This window comes from Lepidochelys olivacea (genome assembly GCF_965140295.1).
Source record: "Lepidochelys olivacea isolate rLepOli2 genome assembly, chromosome: 2".
NCBI classification, from domain to species: domain Eukaryota; kingdom Metazoa; phylum Chordata; order Testudines; family Cheloniidae; genus Lepidochelys; species Lepidochelys olivacea.
In genome coordinates, this window is record NC_140412.1 from 77,383,189 (window position 1) to 77,406,816 (window position 23,628).

A 23,628-nucleotide genomic window follows, 5' to 3' on the forward strand; every position below is an offset into this window, starting at 1 on the left:
AGCTAGAGAAGTGTTGCATGATTCTTTAAAAATGCCACAAACAAAATATTGTTTTTTCTCAAACGGCCCCACATAAACAGCATTAGTACTGATATTGTGTGCTATCTTTAACTTGGACTTTATGAAAACAACAAGATAAATCTGTTGGTCTTTAAGGTGCCACAGACTCCTTGTTGTTTTCGTGGCTACAGACTAACAAGGCTACCCCCTGATATTGGACTTTATGGTTATTCTATAGGCCTTGTTTAAACTTGAAAGTTTAGATATTCTGTTTGAACTTGCCAATTTAATGCTGGATCAGTAATATTGGAAACTGAAGCAAATATTTTCAAAATTAAGAGTAGAAAGTTAAGCTCCTAAAATACAGCACTTCTGAAAATCAGACGATATGTTTAAGCACCTAAATTAAGTGTACTTTAAAAAAAATAGTTCAGGATTCCTTGGCATGTTTACTAAGACTAGCATTGGGACACTCTCGGAGCAGTCTTTTTTTTAAAACTAAGCAAGCTTCTCTCTTCCTTTCTCATTCTTACCTCTAAGACAAATTATGTATTTCTTTGGAATATAGTTCAGTTATTACTGTGTCATGCATATGGACAAACATGTTCACCTTAATCATTTGTTGTTGGCTTTACTAATGAACTGGTTCTTTCCCCAAAATACCAGTGATTAGGTTATTTTCTTTACATATTTATATTAATAAGTGGTACCTGGATGCCATTACAAAAAAGTCATGAGTTCGACAAGTTTAAATTAAGCTCCTACCAGTTTTCCCCACCCACTATTTATAATTATAGAATCATAGAACTGGAAGAGACCTTGAGAGGTCATCTAGGCCAGTTCCCTGCATTCATGGCATGACTAAGTATTATCTAGTATTATAATGTACCATTGGTTCCGCTGATTTTTTTTTTAGAGTTATAAATATGCACTTGTTTAAATTGCTTGACCAAATTTCTGCTGCAAATACACTTTTGCAGCAATCAAAAATGGATAATTATATAGCCATTAATATAGATGTAACCTTAAGCGTAGTGAAGCAAGCAGGCTATGATACCATGAATTGATGGTATTTGTGATAAGATCATATCCTTAATGTGAATTCAGGTATGCTTGTAGTTTCTTCTGGTGAACCTGAACCTGTGGAGCAATTTCTGAAGCTGTCACAAGAGCAGCATAGAATTCAGCACAGCAGTGAATATGCATATCCAAAATGGTTTATACCAAACACACTCAAATATTATGTATTGCTGCATGATGTAAGTGCAGGAGAGGAACAAAGGTGGGTTTTTTGTCTTTTACCTTGTGATTTTACTGGACATTCAGAAAAGCTTGTTTTGCTGAAATGCTGACTGTATAAATTAACATGTATGTGCGCGCGCACATGTACAAAAAATTCAGTTGCCTATTTTAATATAATTGACCAGTATGGAGCCTGGTCCAGGCAGATTTACTTAGTTAATATTTTCTCTCAAACTTCTTTTTGAATGTGCATGTGAAATACACAAAGAACTAAGTCCAGTTTTATGAAGTAGGCAATATCTAGTATCTTTAATTTCTTTCTAAAGTGAATTATCTTAAAATCATCTATATCTTGTATTGCAACCTGTTAATTTTTTTTATTATTATTTTTGGAAAAAACAAATTCCCACCCCCCCACTCGTTGGCATCTACGTTTGAGATGACCTTCAATTAAAATAGCTTTAAAAATTAAAATCTTTGTAGATTGCTAGATTATACTGCAAATAGCTTGGGCATATTGGGCATCACAGACTTGAATACCACTTACTCTATTATATATTATTTCTAGCATGTTGAAGAAAGAAAAATGTCTAATTAGAACAGTGTCTCAAATTTAGAGTGATTAAAGGCTACAATGGTGCTAGGAAATAAGGAGACGTTACCATTGTTAGGGTGGTATGAGCCCATCTCTGTCCTCTTGTTTTGCAGCTATGCATCCCTAAATGCTTTAACATAAACAAATTGTTTCATGTGATAATCCAGTGGGTTACTATAATACATTTGGTAGTTTTCGCCTAAATTTTTCCACAGGTCAATAGAAATGCCATCATTAGGACTACTGTTAATTTGATCAGTTTATCCCTTCCTTCATACTTTTTTTCTCCTCTGCTTGTTTCTTTTTAGTCTATTAGTGTCATATCTCTTTCCTGTCTGATCTCTTCTCTAGCTTCTAACTTTTCTTCTTGTCTTCCTTTCTCCCACCCCCTTCTTAGTAGAGAATAAGCAGTTACTGCCAAATAGTAGCAGTTACATCTAGTCAGTTTCCCTTTGCACACCTTCCGAGGTAAAGTGTTTCTGCACTGGCGTTCTGTTATGTTGGCTGCTACTCTGTCTCTGCTGCGAACTGCTATACAAAGTGTGCCTGGGAAGGTAGCAGACACAGCTGTTGGGAAGCATTTTGTAGATACTGATGTGAGATTTGCAAGCAATTTATGTGGCCGAAATACACTAGAAAACTTGCAAACTACACTTCTGTTCTACAACTTTTGTCTGACAGAAAATCTGTGAACACTGTGTTTTTAAGAAAGTAATTCAAGAAAGCTACTTCCAGTGTGAGTCAAACTGACTATATTTGAGATGTTCCGTTTCAGAGCTGACTCAGTATATGAAGAAATGAAGCAGAGATATGGAACTCAGGGTTGCTATTTACTTAAAATAAATTCTCGAGGATCTAACAGGGGAGCAGATGAACAAATACCAGATCCTTGGAGTCAGTATCTCCAGAAAAACAGTATCCAAACCCAGGTATGTGTTCAAAAATGTTTGAAATCTACACTGTAATGACTATTGTAATCATGTTGGCTAACTTTGTTTTTACAATTTTTGTCATGGCTCTGTATTAGCAGTGCTATTCCTGTGGAATTGTGCCATGATTGATCATTCACCAGGGTATTCCCAAACACAATAGCATAAGATGGATTCCTTCCTCCCCCCAAAAAAACCAAAAAACGAACAACCCACAACTATTTTTGTTTCTGAGGGCATTAGGTCAATCTTCATTTAGAGGACTTTTTCTTATGTACCACTTAAATTTATAAAATCGATTATTGTAATAGTAGAATCCTTGAGCACCAAGAGAAATAATCTCTATGCTTTGTGAATTTCTCCAGTTATTCTTGCCTTCCAGCTTCAGGTAGTTAACAGCGTAAGCACTTTACATATGCTTGCTTTCTCGAAGTTTCCTCAGGCTAACTTTCTTCCCATCAGTTTAAGATTTTGAAAGTGTTGTAGGAAATGAGTGAACAAAAAGAGGCCAAGAGGAAACAAGTAAGTGCTTCTTTAGCGATGAGGTCTTGAAACCAGTCTGATAGACCCTATCTGCCTTTGGTGTCAGGACATTTAATAGTGGTGCATGTCAGTCTCTGAAGTATTTAGCATCCTCTTTGTCACAGGTATGTTGAGAAGCAGATTTCTGCAGCCAAAGAACCTCTGATGCAGAGGGGTACCTGCACTGAAAACAGCTCCCCTCCTTTGGGGACATGACTCACCTCTTTCCCTGCTCTATATTCACTGATAGAAAGTCTTTGACGAAAGTGTATTGGGGAGTCCCTCCCCAATTCCTGCTAAATATATGGTGGCACCTGAAATTTAACGGACTTGTTGTCAAAGCCACTCTGCCACTGAAGGCTGAAGTTGTTCCTACTTTCTTGACTCTATTTGATATAACATCTCTAAAATATCTGATGATTTTCTAATGAGCTAACTTGGAGAGGTCCAGCTGTCATGAATTTGGACCTTTTCTAAACCTCTCATTTACCCCTGATTCTCTGACTTTTTGTTTCACACTTCCAGGCAATTTCTCAAAGCTTTAAGAGTTAGCTGTTGACTTGTAACTTGTGAGAGGAGCATCCATTTAAAATATGGTTTGACACTGCTTCCTAAAATGTAATATCTGAATAATCAAATTGCTGTGGGAAGAAAGGACAGGAATTACTAATGATTTGCAAACAGCTTTTTAAAAACTGGCTGTACTAATTCTTTTTGTTTTTCCTGGTAGGAATCTTATGATGATGGTCCATATAGTGTAATTTCAAATAAGAATGCTGACCACTTAATATCTGATGGCTTAGATAATGACATCCAAGGTATTTTTGTAACTTTAATTTTTGTTCAAAATTGTAGTGTTAACGTAGGCATGTAAATGTAAAGTAAAATGTCATTTATCTTGTCTCCGTATAATCTCCTTGGGGCAGGGATCATGTCTTAGTGTGTTTGTAAAGTGCATAACACAGTGGGCCTTGATTCTGATTGTGTCTTGGTACCTACTGTATTATAAACATTAAACAATGTTTGTTGGATTCAACACTTTCTGCACAATTGTAGTTGATATAACTAAATTTTAAGAGTTGATATTTGGTATTCCACAAGTGTATTCTAGGAGTGTGACAAAATTCTGGCAATCCACTAACTGAAATTGTAAATTTGGAACTCTTTCTTGGAAAGTTTATTGGTTGCAATGATGTTTAAATATAGAATAACACCTGGAAGATCATATTATGACAGGGCCTGACAAAGTGGTGTCTATAAAGGACAATAGTTTAACTAATCTCTTAGAATTGTGTCAACAGAGTAGATTTCCAAAAGGCCTTCGTCAAGGTCTTGCACAATAGTCTGCTTAAACAATTGAAGTTGTCACGGTGTGAGAAGCAAACTATTGTCATGGATCAAAAACAGGCTGAGAAATGGGCAAAGAGTAGGATTAATTGGCCATTTTTTTGTCATAGCAAGAGGTTAACAACAGGGTGCCTTAAGTTCTTGATTCCATGTTTTAATACACTTATCATCTGGAAAGGGTCGTGAGTGATGAGGTACCAAATGTACAGATTAGAGTTATTTAGGTTAGTAAGGACAAGAGAGGACTCTGAGGAACTTCAAAGAAACCTGAGCAAACTGGGGGAATGGGCAATATGATAGCAAATGAAATTAAGTGCCAGTAATGCAAACCAATTCACACTCACATGGTCTTAAATTTTAACTATAACCGCTCAAGAAAGGGACCTGGGTTTCACTGCAGACCTTTGCTTTGTGTGCAGCTGTGATCAGATAAAACAAACAAAATGTTAAGTTGTACAAGGAATGGGATGGTAAAGAATACGAAGAATATTATGCCTTTATATACATTGGTGGTATGGCCTCATCTGGACTACTGCGTGCCTTACTAGTCACCCCATCTCAAAGAACATTGCAGATCTAGAGGGATGTCAGAAATGTGATGAATGACAAAGAGCACTGGAAAAAACTCTCTTCAGAAGAGTGAAAAGTTTGGGATTGTTTACCTTAGAAAGGAGACAAATAAGAGGAGACATGAAATTATATACAATAACTCATAGTCTGGAAAAGATAGATTGAGAATTTCTGCTCTCCTTGTCTCATAACACAACAAGGGGGCATTCAGTGAAATTAAAAAGTGAGAAATTTAAATCCGATAAAATACTTCTTCATACAATATGAAATTAAACGGAACACTGTTTCAGGAAGTTGTAGAGCCCAAGAACAAGATTCAAATAAGGATTAGTCACTTACATGGAAATCAAGAATGTTCAGAATTATCAACAACAATTTGTGGAAGAGATAGTAAACCTCATGCATCAGGATTTTAGACATTTTCTAAGTACTAGAAATTAGGATGGGACCTAGTGTGATTGTGATGTGATGTTACTTTGCGTAGTCATAAAGTTTAAGACCAAAAGCTTTCTCCAGATCATCTCATCACATTTCCTGTGTATCACAGGACACCAGTGCCACCTAGCATCGCCCACTGTGAACCCAACAACCAAAATTAGACTGAACTATTACAATTCACAGGAGACTAGAATAGGAGGGATCAAGGTCCATCAGTACCCAAAGCCCTCTCAACAGCAGGGAAATGATTGAGATACCCAGATCAGTGGTTCTCTACCCATGGGCCGCTTGCATGGCCCAGCTGTGTGCTAAAAAAATTAAGATTCCCGCTTATTGCCTCACTCCTGGGTCCCTGCAGGGGCCAGGCCAGGGCTGGCTGAGGGGGAGATGATGCCACAGAGTCCTGTTGGAGCACTCCCTGCCAGCAGGAAAGGCAAAGCAGCCCCCTGTGGTAGGGGGAGGAGCTCAGGCAGCAGTCAGCCAGCAGCCTACTGCTTCCTCCCTCCCGCTCTGCAGGGATGCCCTTAGAGTGCTGCCTCCTCGCTTCTGGGTGTCCATGCCTGGAGAAATTGCGGGGGGAGTTCACAATTACCTTGCAGTGATCAACTGTCCAGAACAATCCTGACTACTGTACAGTAACTGATTGATCTCCCCCCACCTCCTCTCCCAAGTAATATACATCCTGGGCACTGGTATTACATACTGTGTGAATGTGGCCACACAGCACCATAGGTGTTGGAGCTAAAGGTGCTGGGGGTGTGGCAGCACCCCCTGGATTGAAGTGGTTTCCATCCTGTACAGGGTTTACAGTTTGGTCCAATGGCTCTCAGCACCCCCACTGTACAAATTGTTCCAGGACCCCTGCATAACACCTAGAGAGTTGCATATGCGGCCCACAATGGTAAATAGGTTGAGAACCACTGATCCAGATAATCCTGGCAAGTGACCTGCACCCACAAGCTGCAGAGAAAGCCAAAACTCCCCAAGGTCGCTGCCAATCTGAGCTGGGGTAAAATTCCTTCCTGACCCTATATTACATCAGTCAGCTAAACCCTGACTATGTGAACAAGAACCAGCCAGCCAAGCACCTGAGAGAGAGAGAGAATGTTCAATGCCACCTCAAAGCCCAGGCCCTCCCTGGCCAGTGTCCTGTCTCCACCATAGCCATCCCTGAGCCTTTCTGACCCCTACAGGTGGCTGGCTGAAAGCCTGAAGCATGAGCTTTGGGGAACATAAAACCTAAACTGGAAGTGAACCCCAGGGCTCCTAAGCCCTGCTCCCTGTCATACAATCACATTCTTAATCACACATCTGCCTATGGTGGGTTTCTTACATCTTCTTTTGAAACATCTGATGTCATTCACTGTTGAAGACAGGATGTTGGAGTAGATTAAACCTTCAGGTCGATCCAATAGAGCAATTCCTATCAGCTTCTAAATGTTAAATTAATTTTCTGTAGTTCAGAATATTTTTTGAGTATTGTTGCTATCAGTGCATGTGTTTGAGGTATGTGTTGTGCTACAGTCTGGAACCTTCTGGCAAGTGCTGATCATTGAGGGGCTATCTAGACTCCTCCAATCATGGAACATTCCTGGTGAGATTATATAAAGAGGCATGTCCCCCATGAACCCTCTTTCATCCATTAACCATGTAACACACTGGAATTTCTCCAGTATGTCATCTTGTTGGCAGTTTCCTTTTTTTAGAGCAGGCTACTTGTAAATAGCTTGATTAGAGTAGAAGTTAACAAAACTAAACAAAAAACCTTGTTCCAGTGGAAGGTGCTGGAAGTGGACTTTTTTTGTTTTGAGTATCATAAAATCATAGAATATCAGTGTTGGAAGGGACCTCAGGAGGTCATCTAGTCCAACCCCCTGCTCAAAGCAGGACCAATCCCAACTAAATCATCCCAGCCAGGGCTTTGTCAAGATTCCACCACCTCCCTATGTAACCCATTCCAGTGCTTCACCACCCTCCTAGTGAAATAGTGTTTCCCAATATCCAACCTAAACCTCCCCCACTGCAACTTGAGACCATTACTCCTTGTTCTGTCATCTGCTATCACTGAGAATAGTCTAGATCCGTCCTCTTTGGAGCCCCGTTCAGGTAGTTGAAAGCAGCTATCAAATCCCCCCTCATTCTTCTCTTCTGCAGACTAAGCAATCCCAGTTCCCTCAGCCTCTCCTCATAACTCATGTGTTCCAGTCCCCTACTCATTTTTGTTGCCCTCTGCTGGACTCTTTCCAATTTTTTCACATCCTTCTTGTAGCGTGGGGCTCAAAACTGGTACTCCAGATGAGGCCTCACCAATGTCGAATAAAGGGGAACGATCACGTCCCTCGATATGCTGACAATGCTCCTAGTTATACAGCCCAAAATGCCATTGGCATTCTTGGCAACAATGGCACACTGTTGACTCATATCCAGCTTCTTGTCCACTGTAACCCCTAGGTCCTTTTCTGCAGAACTGCTGCCTAGCTAGTTGGTCCCTAGTCTGTAGCGATGCATGAGATTCTTCTGTCCTAAGTGCAGGACTCTGCACTTGTCTTTGCTGAACCTCATCAGATTTCTTTTGGCCCAATCGTCTAATTTGTCTAGGTCCCTCTGTATCCTATCCCTACCCTCCAGCATATCTACCTCTCCTCCCAGTTTAGTGTCCCCTTCAAACTTGCTGAGGGTGCAATCCACGCCATCCTCCAGATCATTAAGGAAGATATTGAACAAAACTGGCCCCAGGGCCGACCCTTGGGGCACTCCACTTGATACTGGCTGCCAACTAGACATGGAGCCATTGATCACTACCCGTTGAGCCCGACAATCTAGCCAGCTTTTTATCCACCTTATAGTCCATTCATCCAGCCCATACTTCTTGGTATTCTTCCAGGGGATCCTACCCATCAGTTCCCCGAGGGAGTCAGTCTGCTTTTCTGAAGTCCAGGGTCCATATTCTGCTGCTCTCCTTTCTTCCTTGTGTCAGGATCCTGAACTCGACCATCTCATGTAACTTTGGTTGTAAGAGCTGCTCTAATCTTGTGATTAACTCAGAAAAAAAAAAATCTGGATGCCCACCTTAGAAAAACTTCCCAGTCTTAAACCCCTTGTATCTGATGCTTGGATGAAGGACACTTATCTGTATGAAGCTCCAACTTCTTTAAGTTCTTCAACCAGGTCCACAAGAGTTGGGGAACTGTGTTCCAATCCATACTTATGGACAAAGCCCTTAAAGCTTCCAATGCAGATTCAGGGTCATAACAAGCTTCAGGGCCTTGCTGAAATACTAATATCTGACTGTCTCTGAATCTGGTGTCAAGAGGGGGTAGATGGTTTAGTTCAGGGATCTCAAACTCAAATCACCACGAGGGCCACATAAGGACTAGTACATTGGCCCGAGGGCCGCATCACTGCAACCTAAGATACGTTATAATAGCCCTACAGAATAGAAATGCTGGAGCAGATCCTCTGCTGGTGTAAATAGCCATAGCTCCACTTACTTCCACTGAACTCTGACAATTTACACCAGCCGATGATGTGTCCAGCTCTATGCAGTGTTCATGTTTAGCCCTAAGGTCTAAAATTGCCCCTCTGTCTCACCTGAGGCCTTGTTGGAAATGGCCCTGAAAATCAGACCACAGGATTTGAAAAGTAAATGACTGGAAGAGTAATCAAAAAGCAGAATGAAGGTGACTGGGAGAATGGGAAGAGACAGAATGAGGGAAACTCACTGACATGGGGGAAGAAAAGAATTGAGTCATACATAAAGAAGAAAGTTCCTGTCCTGTTCCACAGAACAGACAGATTTAAAGTAACTAACATCATTCACAAGAATGAGTCCATTTATCTCCTTCGTACCGCTGCCCCAAGAATCTCCTCCCCCAATGAGTAGCTCAAAGAAGTCAGTGCAAACTGTATTCTTTACGTCCCCCACTAAATTACTGCTGAAGAAACACTAAATAAATGTAGCTGTGCTGCAAGGATCCATTAATTCATATTTTACCTCTCTTCCCCTTCCCCGCCCCATTCCAACCCCTTCCCCAGCTCCCCTCCCCGGCCCTTCCTCTTCTCTGCCTCCTCCCCTGAGCGTGCCGCATCTCTGCTCCTCCCCCCTCCCTCCTGGAAAGTCCTAAGCACCACCAAACAGCTGTTTGGCATCGGGAAGCACTGGGAGGTAGGCATAGGAGCAGGGACGCAGCGCATGGGGGGAGGTGGGGCGGGGGTGAGGAGAGCTTCCAGATTTTTCCCTGTGGGTGCTCCAGCCCCTGATTTAGTTGTATCATAGCATTTTATTTCTTTGTCGTTGAGAGACTGAGAAGAGAACAGAATACACAATCGTTTCTTGGAGTCCCATGCTTCTAAGAAATCCTAAAAGTGCTTTTAGTAAGAATTCGTTGCCAGAGTTTGATCTTTGTCAGATAAAGGGCAAGGCCTGTCAATCCCTGTTAAAGTTTTATCTACCACAAGGGAACAATAGACACACCAGTCTGTGGTGATTTCCAAGATGATGTGGTGGATTAATTCTCAGTGTTTGTAGAAGGGTTACTTCTGGATTGATACCTATTTTTCTATAGTTTTAGGGGATGGATTGGAGCACTCCTCTAAACCATCTAACCACTCATAAGTGTTAGCTCTTTCAAGGCTTGGTACTGTTCTTAAATCTCCCAGGAGTGGAGCTCTTTACTGACCATACATAGAGAAATGATGGTTACACAGCTGAAATTGGAGGGGTTTTGAGTAGACTTTCAGTGTGTGTGTGTGTGTGTGTGTATGTGTATATATATATATATAAATATAAATAAATAAATAAAAATTCCAAACAAGCCACCTCAATCCACATGCTTCCCCATCCTCCACGCTGGAAAAGAAGTACTACTCTAGATTCTGAGAGATGATCTTACATCATTTTGTCTGAAATGATCAGTTGCTTGAGGAAGCTAGTGAACAGGAGCAGCAAACAGGGAAGTTTTGCAAGGGAGTTCTCCAAGTCAAGCAAGTGCAATCATGTGACCCTTGGGTGAGTTTGTTTGTTTGTGTGCCTGCGGTGCACCTGCTTGATTGACATTTATAGTGTGGTCTGTTCTGGGGACCGTGTGCTGGGGCAAGCATCCTGCTAGGCTAGGTTGAGCGTTTACTAACAAGGCTTTAGCCTGCTCTTTTCAATGCAAGCATCTTATAGTCCTCAGAGGCAGAGTATGGGTTCTTGAGACCAGAATGCTGAACTGGAGGAGCTAAGATAGACAGAGAGGTACATATAAGAGACTTTCAGGGACACGGTAAAGTGGTCCACCCCTTTGTATTGTTGAGGAAGATTAGTCTTGAGGAAGGAGCCCCTCAAGGTGGAGGGAAATTATCTCATAGTTGGGACCCTGCTTCCAGATGATGTCATGGTATCCTCTTGCACTGAGGATGCCCCTCTGGAGGAGGGGACCCCAGTTATTAGGAAGAGAGAGGTAATAGTATTAAGGGATTCATTATTAGAAATATAGATAGTTGGGTTTGTGAATTACCTGCTGGGTGCCGCATGGTGAATTGCCTGCTGGGTGTGAAGGTTGCGGACTTCGAGACATCTAGGTAGACTGCAGAGTAATGGGGAGGAGATAGTGGTTGTGGTATATATAGGTACAGATGACATAGGAAGAGGTAGGAGAGCTCCTGGAGGCCAAATTTAGGTTAAGCAGCGACTGTAGTACAGCACTTCCATGGTAGTATTCTCTGAAATGCTTCCAGTTCCATTCGGGGAGCCAGTTGGAGAGGCAGAACTGCAGAGGCTCAATGTGTGGATGAGACCAGTGGTGTCGGGAGGAAGGATTTAGGTTTATTAGGAACTGCGGAACCTTTTGGGAAAGGGGGAACATATTCAGGAGGGATGGACTCCACTTAAACCAAAATGGAACTAGATGGCTGGCAGGTAAAATTTATCGGAGTTTTTAACAAGAGTTTCCCCTAGCCTAATGGGGAAAGTTTGGACAGAGACATCCCTTAGGGAGAATTTATTAAAGGGATACTCTATATCCTAGTAAAGAGGAGAGGATAGAAGTTGATGAAATGAGAGTGTCATTCAATTACTGGACATGAAGCCAGACAACTAAATATTGACAGATTTTTATAAGTGCTTGTATACAAATGCGAGAAGTCTAAATACTAAGCTGGGTGAACTCAAGCGCCTGGTATTAAATGAGGGTATCGATATAATAAGCGTCACGGAAACTTTGTGGAATGATGATAATCGATGGAACATGGTATACCAGGGTACAAAATATATAGGCATGACAGAGTAGGTCATGCTGGTGGGGGATTGGCACTAGGTGAAAGAAAGCATAGAGTCAAATATAGTAAAAATATGAAATGAATCAAGGTGTATTAGAGAATCTCTATGGATAGATATTCAATGCTTGAATAATAAAAAATATAACAGTAGGAATATACTACCCACCACCTTACCAAGATGGTGGTGGTGATTGTGAAATGCTCAAGGAGAGGAGAGGCTACAAAAACAGAAACACCAATAATAATGGGGGATATTAGCTATCTCCATATTGACCAGGAACATGTCTAGACACCCATAAATGACTGCTTCTTGGAGAAATTAGTCCTGGAACTCACAAGGGAAGAGGCAATTCTTGTTTTAGTCCTAAGTGGCACACAGAATCTTGTCCAAGAGGTTGTTAGCTAAACCGCTTAGTAATAGCAACCATAATGTAATTAAATTTAACATCCTTGTAGGGGAAAAGTGCCGAAGAAACCCACCACAGTAGCATTTAACTTCAAAAAAGTGGAACTACAAAAAATGAGGAAACTTTTAATTTTGTTTAACTAGCAACAGTCACAAGGTTGAAATGCCTGCAAACTGCACGGGGACTGTTTAAAAACACCATAACATAGGCTCAGATTAAATGTGACTAAATAAAAACAAACAAAAGGACCAAAAAATGCCACTATGACTAAACAGAGTACAAGAGGTGCTTAGAGGCCAAAAACCCCCAAAAGGCATCTTTTAAAAATTGGAGTCAAATCCCAGTGAAGAAAATAGAAAGCATAAATTCTGCCAGGTCAAGTGTAAAAGTTTTTAAGCTGACCAAAAAAGAATTTGAAGAGCAACTAGCAAACAACACACAAATGAACATCAAAAAAATTAAGTACATTAGAAGCAGGAAGCCTGCCAAACAATCAATGGGGCCACTAAACAATCAAGATGCTAAAGGAACACTCAAAGAAAACAAGATTATTGGGGAGAAGCTAAATTAATTCTTTGCATAAGTCTTCACTGCAGAGAACATGAAGGAGATTCACATACCCTCAGTTTTGTCGTCTAAACAGAATGGCTTGGAACTGTCCCAGATTGAGATGTCAGTAAAGGAGGTTTTGGAACAAGTTGATACATTAAAACTGTCATAAGTCACCAGGACCACATGGTATTCACCCAAGAGTTCTGAAGGAACTCAAATATGAAATTGCAAAACTACTAATCGTGGTATGTAACCATCACTTAAATCAGCCTCTGTACCAGATGACTGGAGGATGGCTAATATAACAAAGATTTAAAAAAAAAAGTCTCCAGAGGCTATCCTGGCAATTATCGGCCGATAAACATAATTTCTGTATCAGGCAAATTGGTTCAAACTATAGTAAAGAACAGAATTATCAGACACCTAGATGAATACTTATATGAAAATAATACAATGGCTCAGTCTCTGAGGCTTTCCAGATTCGTAGCGGAGTTAAGCAAGGTTGTGTACTTGTCCCACCTCTGTTTGGGATCTTCTCGCTGCTACTGAAACAAGCTTTTGGTTCCTCAACTGAGGGAATCTACTCGCACACAAGATCTGATGGAAAGCTGTTCAATCTTGCGGGTTTCAGGTCTAAAACAAAGACTCGAGAGGCCCTTATCCAACACCGCCTCTTTTCCGATGATGCAACAGTTACAATCCAACAGAAACTCATCTTCAAAGCCTAATGTACAGTTTTTCCAAAGCCTGCCAAGACTTCGGGCTTACTGTAAGCCTAAAAAAGACTAACCTAATGTGACAAGGAGTTGAGGAAGCACTATCCATCAAGATCAACAGTTATGAACTTGAAGTGGTAAATGAGTTCACGTATCTGGGGTCCACTATCCCAGTCAACCTTTCACTTGAAACGGAACTCAGCATCCACGTTGGAAAAGTCACCACAATAGTGTCTAGACTGAATAAGAGGGTATGGCAAAACAACAAATTAACAGACAACACATGCACAAAGACCTGTATCAGCACACTTTTGTATGGGAGCGAGATGTGGACCTTTTTTTCTCATCAGGAAAAGAGGCTCAACAGCTTTCATATGCATTGTCTTTGTCGAATCTTTGGGATCTCCTGGAGGGACAGAGTCTCCAACGCTGAGTTGTTCAAACAGGCCAGCATACCCAGCATGCAAACACTCCTCAAACTCCACTGGCTTGGGCATGTGTGCCGAATGAGTGATGGACGCATCCCAAAGGATATCCTCTATGGTGAACTGGCGTCTGGAAAAAGGCCCGAAGGATGCCCCAAATTGTGTTTCAAGGGTGTCTGCAAATGAGACTCCAAAGAAATGGACATGGATGTGGGCAAATGGGAATATCACACTCAAGACCTCAGCCTTTGAAAACAAGAGCTTAACAAAGGTCTCCGGAGTTACGAGAGGAAGCAGTCCAGCTTAGCAGTGGAGAAAAGAGCTCGCAGAAGGCAGAGCCCAAATGGTCGAAACATTGCCTTTAAATGTGATAGATGTGGCAGAGATTGTGGGTCTCTTCAGACACATTTGTGGCTGCCATAAAACCAACTGAGTAAATTCTTTACCTCTCAGGGGCGCATACCCGTGATCTCTCGAGACTGAAGGATGCCTACTGCTAGATGAATACGAGAGGTTGGGGAAGAGTAAACACGACTTTTATAAAGGGAAATCATGCCTCACCAAACTACTAAAATTCTCTGAGGGAGTCAAAAAGCATGTGGACAAGAACGATCCGGTTTGTATAGTGTACCTGGACATTTTGAAATCTTTGACAAGGTCCCTTACCAAAGGCTCTTGAACAAAGTAAGCCGTTGTGGGATAAGGGACTGAAAAGTGAGGTGGAAACATTTGCAGATAATACAAAATTACTCAAGATAGTTAATCCTAAACCTGATAGCAAAGCAGTACAAAGGGATCCTCACAAGACTGGGTGACAAAATGGCAGATGAAATTCAATGATAAGTGCAAAGCGATGCAGATTGGAAAGCATAATCCCAAGTATCCATAAAATGATGAGGTCTAAATTAGCTGTTACCATTCAAGAAAGAGATCTTGGTGTCATTGGGGATAGTTCTCTGAAAACCTCTGCTCAGTATGCAGTGGCAGTCAAAAAAGTTAACTATATTAGGAATCATTAAGAAAGATAAATAATAAGATGGAAAATATCATAATGCCACTATATAAATCCATGGCTCTGCCACACCTTGAATAATATGTGCAGTTCAGTTTCCACATCTCAAAAAAGACGTTAGAATTGAAAAAGGTGCAGAGAAGGGCGACAAAATGATTAGGGGTATGGAGTGGCTTCCATTTGAGGAGAGATTAAAGACCGGGACTGTTCAACATAGAAGAGAGATGACTAAAGGACCATATGCTAGAGGTCTATAAAATCATGAACAGTATGGAGAAAGTGAATTAGGAAGTTTACTCTTATTTATTCCTTCACATTACGCAAGAACTAGGGGTCATCCAGTGAAATTAATAGGCAGCAGGTTTAAAATAACCCAACATAATGCACAGTCAACCTGTGGAACTTGTTTCCAGGGGATGTTGTGAAGGCCAAGAGTATAACTGAGTTCAAAGAAGAATTAAATAAGTTCAGGGAGGTTAGGTCCGTCAATTACTATTAGCCAAGATGGTCAGACACGCAACCCAAAGCTCTAGATGTCCCTAAACCTCTGACTCCTGGAAGCTGGGACTGGATTAAAGTGGATGGATCATTCAATAATTGACCAGTTCTGTTCATTCCTTCTGAAGCATCTGACACTGATTACTGTCAGAAGACAGGATGCTGAGCTAGATGGTCTGACCCAGTATGAACGTTCTTATGTTCTTAAATCACTTTGCTCCTCCCTCTCCCATCATGGCCATAGCTTTCAAGAGGGTTCTGGATCTTGGTGCAATCTGGTCAATCCACAGGTTTACGAGAACAGCTTTCATTTACAAGTTGGCACAACTAATTACGTGAATAATCATATACATGCATTTAACAAAGCCCTGAATAGGGGAAGGTAGAGTAAGCATATGTGTGACAGGCTATAACATAAGCTGGTAAAGATTACTTAAAATCTAAATTTTTGTTTTCAGGAAATAGTGCACAACTAGTGAAATAGAACCTTTTATTTTTCAGTAGATGGTTTATCAAATAACTTTAAGGCTCACCCTCTTCAACTGGATCATCTCAGTGATACTAGTACCAGTTTTGATGCCACTGAGTACATAAAGACGACTACTTCGCCACATGAATCAAAGAAGACCAGTTCTGGGACTCCTCATGGTACATGTTTAACGCTCACAGATCATGATCGAATTAGACAATTCATACAGGAGTTCACATTTAGGGGGCTTTTGCCACATATAGAGAAAACAATTCGACAGCTTAATGATCAGGTAAGTCGCTCAATAAAACAATTTTTGCCTACTTAATAAATGTTGGTGCCCTGAATCTTTTGTAGCATGGATCTGATCATCCAAAAGACTTCTTAACTAAAACAGGGTTATGTCCCTCCGTATCTGTTAATTTATTTTTAAATTTTTTTGATTATTCAGTCTTATGTCCCCATCAAATTTATCAGTGGTTGGTGCTTTATCAATGGTTGGTGTGTGTAACTAAAACATGAATATGAAAACATACTGCTTTCATAGTAAGGTCAGTGTTTGGTGCCTGCATGTTTGGAAAAAATAATAAAAGTAGGCTTTTTAATATTTTAACCTCTAATTTCCAATAGTCTGTTTAACTCTTTAGGTTAAAAACACTTTATCTGATTTTGGACTGTGTAGTGCATCAAACAGATACTATTTCCCTTCATCCAACTTGAACTGAAAATAAGTCCCTGTAAATTTTAACCGTGACTCAACTTGTGGCATGATGTATAATCATGCCAAAACATCTATTTGTACACCAGCAACTGTGGTGATAGCATAGTTATAATATAATTTAGTTACTTTAGCAAAGCCAGTAACTTCTCCACTATCAAGAGCATATGCCTCAGCTGTGAGGTACTTTAAGACACTATGGTATTTTTTTCCTCAGCCTTTAGATACTTTGACTTCTCAACACAAATGAATGGTCAATAACGATGATGACCAAAAACCATTTACTTTCATCTGTGACTGGCCAGAATATTGTGCCCCTTCCTGTTTGCTTTGAACTGGTCAGAGGTTTCCAGTCTTCCTTTCAGCTTTTACCTATTAGTGATTCCACCTCTGTCAGAAATAGAGGGACATGTACAACTGACAAAGTGCAGCAGCTTTCTTGCTTATTAAGACAAATTACAGTAGCCACATTTTTCAACTGCTTGCTCTCTTCTCCTAATATTCAAATGTCTCCATGGGTTTGGATCTAGCTACTTGAGAAGTTGCTTCTCCCTCTGCATCCGTTACTTCCCATGATAGCACATGGGAAGTGTTGAACAAGAGGAGGCAGCTCACATGCAAGCAGAACTTCCACAGGAGCTGAACCTAGAGCATGAAAGTTACTCTGAGAAATCAGAGTGACTAGATCTCACTGCCTTGGGAACCAAATATTCTCCTCTTTAGAACCAAATTCTCCTCTTTAGAATTCTCTCTCTCTCAAAGGAGCAAAGATATTATGGTGATGAGGACCATATGAATACCAAATAGATTAAGGTCTATACGCACAGTAATCCAGTTACTTCTGTTGCTTACTGGGAAGGAAGAAAGGGTTGCATTTTTGTTTTTTAGATACTTGGGAGTCCCTTAATCCTGCGATAAGGACCACAAGTACTTTAAAGATTCCTCCCACGTAACCTAGGGTACTGTTGCATGAGCACAAACTACTTCACAAATAGCTAGAAGCATCTGTGCCGTAATGCATCTATACAAGGGGTTGGAACTTACAATCTTACCTTTGTAACACCTGATGTCTCAATGCTAAACCATGCCATTGTATTGTTCTTTAAGTTTAATTTCTTTAGAAATATTGCTCATCTCCAAACCTTTCTTTTGCACTCCATTGATTAAGTCCTGTGATTAAGCTTAAGAGTTAGTTCATGATTCACAGAATGACCTCACTGCATATTACCTGGTGGGGACCTTTGGCAGGTTTAGCGGAGAAGGTGTGTTGCCCCGTTAAGGGCAACTAGAGAGCCAATGTGTTAACTGCAACGTGGAGGCAGTCCTATTCCAGATCAGGGTGGGGATGCTAACCCATCCCTCCTCAAGGTGACTGGAAGGTGTGGGGGGGGCTATTTGTGCCCATGTCTGGGCAACGAAAGCCCTCTTTTCACTGGGACAGGCTGAGCAGCACCCCCATTCCCAACCATGAAAGTAGTTGAAATACAGGGTTTTCATCATGATCTTCAGAGGGCGTTAAGGTAGTCGTTCTTTTCTCGGATGGAGTGGGGGGGATGGAAATGAATCTTTCTCCTGACCAATCTGGTGGTGAAGGTGAGGTGGGATGTTTATTGCCTTCCCCACAGTGGGTTGGGGCTTGAAGGGGGCCAAAAACAAAAGGAGGTGTACATTGTGGTGTCTCCCAACGCCTTATGTAAGTATGGGGCAGGTCCAGTGCAGGTATTCCATAGAGAATGGATATGATGATCAGATAAAATGGATTGGAAAAAGATTTAAAGAAGGTTTTTGGTTTTTTTAAAAACCTGTGGAAGTGGTGGTGGGGAATTTAGGGTTCCTGTGACTGGTACAGCTGGGAGTCAGCCCCTCCTCCTCTATAGAGCCCCCTCCATCATTCGAGGAGATGTGGGGGCAAGGTCTCAGCAGTGGGTTTGTTGTGGACCAGGATGGTTGAGGAGGAGGGATGCCAGTGGCCCTACATGTAAATGATTATGGAATTACCTGCACTGTACACTTTTATCTCCCAGTACTCCCAGACATTTAGGAATAAAGTTGCAGCCTAATTAAACCACGTCCAGTGTCTCTAGTCCTCTTTCTGGCATCGCCAGACAAAGGCATACATTTAAAAAAATGTATTTTATTTGTAAGGCAAAATAGACTGAAACTTTTTAAGGCTGTTGAAAGGAAATGTGATGCTCTTCTCGTCACATAAAAGAAACAATTAAACTAAACCTTTCCCCCAATTTAGAAAAGGTTTAAACTTTTGTGGAAAATTTCCTGCTGGTGCAGCTCCACAGGTGGGAAAGTCTGGAAAAGGCAGCTGCAACCACCAGCATTTAACCCTGTTCAAAGCAGGGCTGACCAATAAACATGGTATGTATAGAATCACTGGTTGCTGCGAGAGCCTTGTACACTGTACAATGATGGGAAAATTTTACCGGAGAGCCTAGTGTGAATGTGTCCTCATCCTGTGTTTGGGACTAAACACAACGATAAAAGAACTATATATTGTAATCAAGAGTAGATGACAAGTAGTTGAACTGGTCGAATTCTTTGAAGTTTTCTAAAACTGAGTACATTTATGAAATAAACTATACTACTAAAAGCTCCTTTATATTGCTATAATTACAATCCATGCAAGGGGTATACTGCTTTAACTATATCAGTTTTTGTACCATCTTGCACGTTTAAACTATGTACACAAGTCTTGACAGAGCTTTGGAATTTGGATGTTTCTGGGTCATACTGAGAACTTTTACTGTTTCTATTAAAAAAGGAATTCATACTTTATGTTGCAGTTAATTCAGTAACATCATTGTTTTGTTGTTGTTTTCTCTTCCAGTTAATATCCAGGAAAGGTTTGAGTCGATCACTATTTTCTGCAACAAAAAAATGGTTTAGTGGCAGTAAAGTTCCAGAGAAAAGCATAAATGAGCTAAAAAATACATCTGGGTTGTTGTAAGTAAATCTATTCATCTTCCATTTGTAAGTGTCAGTGAAAATACTAAACATTTTGGTTTGGAGAAGCTCCCTAAGTGTAAGTTATGTCTTCAGAATGGTCTTAGTTTAAAGCTGACTTGAGCAAACATGAATGTACTGTAGCTTTCATCAGCAAAATTTGGCAAAATTGCTGATATATTTACTAAAAATGTATGAACTTGGGCAAAACAAAGCATAGCAGAATTTTATTTGGTCTTAAACTTTTTTCCTAACCTGAATTAAAATAGAGGGTGAGAGAAGTTTTGTTTTTGAACAAATCAGCTGTACTAATACAGTCTTTACACTTTCCTTATTTCAAACGTTTTTACAAAAAAATTTCCATGGACAAGGATGGAGGAACACGTATTAAGAGAAATTAGATTAGCCATGGCCTTGTCAAAAATTTGCACTGGTTGAACTTAAATCAGGTTTTAAATTGTTTTAGTTAAAATGGTGCAAACCCATTTTTGGACATAGTCATTTTAGTGTATGTGTCTTATTCCATTTTATCTTAAACCTGTTCCTAATCAACATGGAAGCTAAACCAAAATAAACCTGAATTGAACTGAAATGAATGTCCACACAGCCTGTTTTTGGACTTAAAATTTATATAAGGTAAACCAGAGCAACTTTTTTGAGTATAACATGAAACTAATGCATGAGGACAGGTAGTCCTCGGAAATGGAAATTTAGGCACAAGCATTGCCTGGTAAACACCTGTCCTTAGGCACAGAGCTTGAAGTTGTTGCTGGATGCCAACTAGCCAAGGAATAAAAAGAGAGAACCCAGTGCCAGGTTGGGTTCTCTACCTTCTCCCAGATTTTCTCCTCTTAATTCTCCCTCCCTGAAATATATTGGTCTCTCTAGCACACTCACATTGGAGCTTGGAAGTTTTATCAGAGGACCAAACATATTAGCCACAGACAGTTATGAGAGGTGTAAAGCCTTGCTGTTCAGTAATATCCGTGACCTGAAACTGGGGAAGGAGCTGTGAGTATACTGGGATTCTTACCACCATGCTGCATGGGGATGCTGCTCAGGGCTGCTCTTTCATATGCCTCTATCCATAGTAGAATTGCACTGGTTTAAAAACTGACATGGCAAAACACATTTTTTCTAACTGACTATTGGTTTAGCTTGGGCCTATAAATTTACTTATGCAAGCTAAACTAGTATAAGCCAGGGTTTAAACTGATAAGAGTGAGAATGGCATTAGGCACAGCACAGAAAAGAGACTAGACTCCATGATGATGTCATCTCTTTGAGCTTTGGTCAACAACTGGAGAGGTAGACTTATTTGGTTTTCATGGCACCCCCATAGTTAGGACATGTGTAGGGGTGAAAGGCTATGGAGTCATTGGTGTGCAGCATTACTACTTTAGCTGGACAGTGGGGAATTAAAGGGAGCTGCCATTCCCTTTACTGTCTCTGTTGCTGGGCCAGAATAAAGCCATTTTGTGTTACAGTGATGATGCATCTCGGTGATTAATTGCAGTTGCAGCTACTTAACATTTTGCATTGTTTCGGCCAACTTCATAGTATAAAAGAAACTTCCTTGGCCTGGCTGTTGACCTAAGCTGTGTCTGCTCTACAGGTGCTACAGCAGCCCATCTGCAGCATATACACTTGCTACAGCAACAGAAAGGGTTTTTCCATTGCTGTAGTAAATCTGTCCCCTTGAGAGGTGGTCGTTAGTCTAACAGAATTCTTTTGAACAGAGTGCAACATTTTTCGCAGCCCAGAGTGGTATAGCTAGCTCAACCCAAGTTTCAGGTTTAGACCAGGCTCTTTCAGCTGGTGAATGATAGATTTGAAGGAAGTCTTATACAGTCCACAGCCAGAAGGATGGTGGCTTCACTGTGTTTGAGTAGCTGTACTAAAATGAGCAAACATGGAAGTAATATAAACATCCAGCCAACTCGTTCCTCCTAGGCTGGGGTTACGTGGCAGGGAATGACTCTTCCTTTTAATGTTTGTTTTTTCTTTTTATGCTGGCATCTATCTTGTTTGTCTTGAAAATTGGCACTTAAAATGTAAATGATATTTTTGTTGCAAAATGTTTGTTTTTGTGTATTTATAGGTATCCCCCAGAAGCACCAGAGCTGCAAATCAGGAAAATGGCAGACTTGTGTTTCTTGGTCCAACACTACGAACTGGCGTATAGTTGCTATCATACAGCAAAGAAAGACTTTTTGAATGATCAAGCAATGCTTTATGCAGCTGGAGCACTGGTTGGTACATTACAATAATATAAGCATTCTGTGCATTGCTTATAGTAATCTGTTGAATATTAACATTTCTTCTAGATAACAATATACAGCAAAAAGAAACTGCAATTTAAAACAAAAAAAATCTTATTAGCTCCAAATATGAAAACATAGCCAAGTTTTTTGTGGATGCCAATATCTAACAAAATCGCATCACGCTCCTTAATATTTTCCGTAGCTCTGTGTAGAGGATAGTTACTGTCGCTACTTAACTGTGTAGGAAAAAGCTTAACACACTTTTGAAGGAGAACCTCCTTTTGGTATAGGTTAAATTTAAATAGTTCTCTTATGGTAATGTGCAGTGTAGTTCTTTTAATTATTTTGAAACAGATAAAAAAGATTGTAGTATTTTTTACTTTGATTGTAAGATTTCAAATTGATAAAATACTTAGTGATCTGGAGCTTTTAGTAAATATATTACTATCCATGTACTAGTATAGCAAATATACTGGCATTTCCTATTAAGACTCCTGAGGGCTTTACTCTGTTAATGCCTATATAAATCCCTCAGGCAATTTCTGTTGTTGCCTTTTAGCTTCATGTGTAAATTCATGCTCCTACAATCAGAGAATACAGACCTAAATATTTAGTAACTAATGGGGTTACTAAAAAAAACATTTTGGTTTTTTGTGCTCACACTTGCTTTTTTTTTTTTTTTTTTTAAGGGCTGTTGCCGAATTTGAGTCACTAATTTCCAGCAAGCATGAGTATTTGTTCATGGGTTTACTTGTAGCATGGATACATATACATATATACAGAGAGAGAGAGAGATCTAGGAAGTTGTACTTGAAAAGTTCATTTAGATACCCTCAAACGTTTCAGTAATATAAAGTAGCTTAAATTTACATGGCACCTTTCTTTCATCTGCAAGGGTTCCGAAGCGTATATTTATAAACTATACATAGGAGTCTGTTCAGCTGCCATGGAAATGAACACGTTTTGGGAGGGTTGCAAGGTGGGAGTTAAACAACTGGAATTTTAGAGGAGGAGGTTGTGTAGGAAGAACATAACTGGAATTTCCCAAGATGCTTTCATTAACCTCCAGTTTTGTGCTTACAAAAAAACAAAGACTTAAGTATCACAAATGGCGAGAACCACTGTAATGTGGGAAAGACTGCATCTCCAGTAGGATAGTGACACTTGGACCTGTGCTACAGTATGCATGCTGACTTGGAGGGAACTATACTGCCTGCTGAATCATCAGCCCCATTTCCTGCAGCATTTAAATCTTCCTTGGAGGTTTTCCAGAGTTGTAAGAAGGATTGTGCCTGTTCAGTTTATAACTCTTTAGAGATCACAGCCCTATGTGGAATGGCAGGTGGTAAATAAACCAGCAAATGAAGTTCACTGTCACCTTACTGCAAATTCGGGTGTTGTTATTTAAACATCCAATCTCCCAAAACCTGCGTGTCAGTTCAGGTAAAGAGTCTTTATGGCTGATGCTGCCATAATGATATTTTGGAACATTAAATTACATTTTTATTTTATCCTGCAGGAAATGGCAGCAGTATCTGCTTTTCTTCAGCCTGGGGCGCCTAGACCGTATCCTGCTCATTATATGGATACAGCAATTCAAACGTATAGGGATATCTGCAAGTAGGTGGTGGTTTACCTTCCGTTCTATCCAGTGAATGATGATGATCAGTACTATGGCCTAAGTTTGCTTTCACTACACAGTAGTGCA

At 40.4% G+C, this 23,628-nt stretch overlaps 1 protein-coding gene across 6 annotated transcripts in view; it reads left to right on the plus strand.

Moving 5' to 3' along the window:
* Window positions 1-23,628, plus strand: part of TRAPPC8 (trafficking protein particle complex subunit 8) — a 113,607-nt gene that overhangs the window by 22,261 nt on the left and 67,718 nt on the right. For 3 of the 6 annotated variants that reach the window (XM_084618497.1, XM_084618499.1, XM_084618500.1), the window contains 7 exons: window positions 1,108-1,282; window positions 2,613-2,766; window positions 4,019-4,106; window positions 16,016-16,275; window positions 19,541-19,656; window positions 21,758-21,908; window positions 23,440-23,540. In XM_084618497.1, coding sequence (XP_084474623.1) covers window positions 1,108-1,282; window positions 2,613-2,766; window positions 4,019-4,106; window positions 16,016-16,275; window positions 19,541-19,656; window positions 21,758-21,908; window positions 23,440-23,540 — 1,045 coding nt within the window. The remainder of the gene's footprint in view (window positions 1-1,107; window positions 1,283-2,612; window positions 2,767-4,018; window positions 4,107-16,015; window positions 16,276-19,540; window positions 19,657-21,757; window positions 21,909-23,439; window positions 23,541-23,628) is intronic. The other 3 variants (XM_084618498.1, XM_084618501.1, XM_084618502.1) reach the window with 1 other exon arrangement.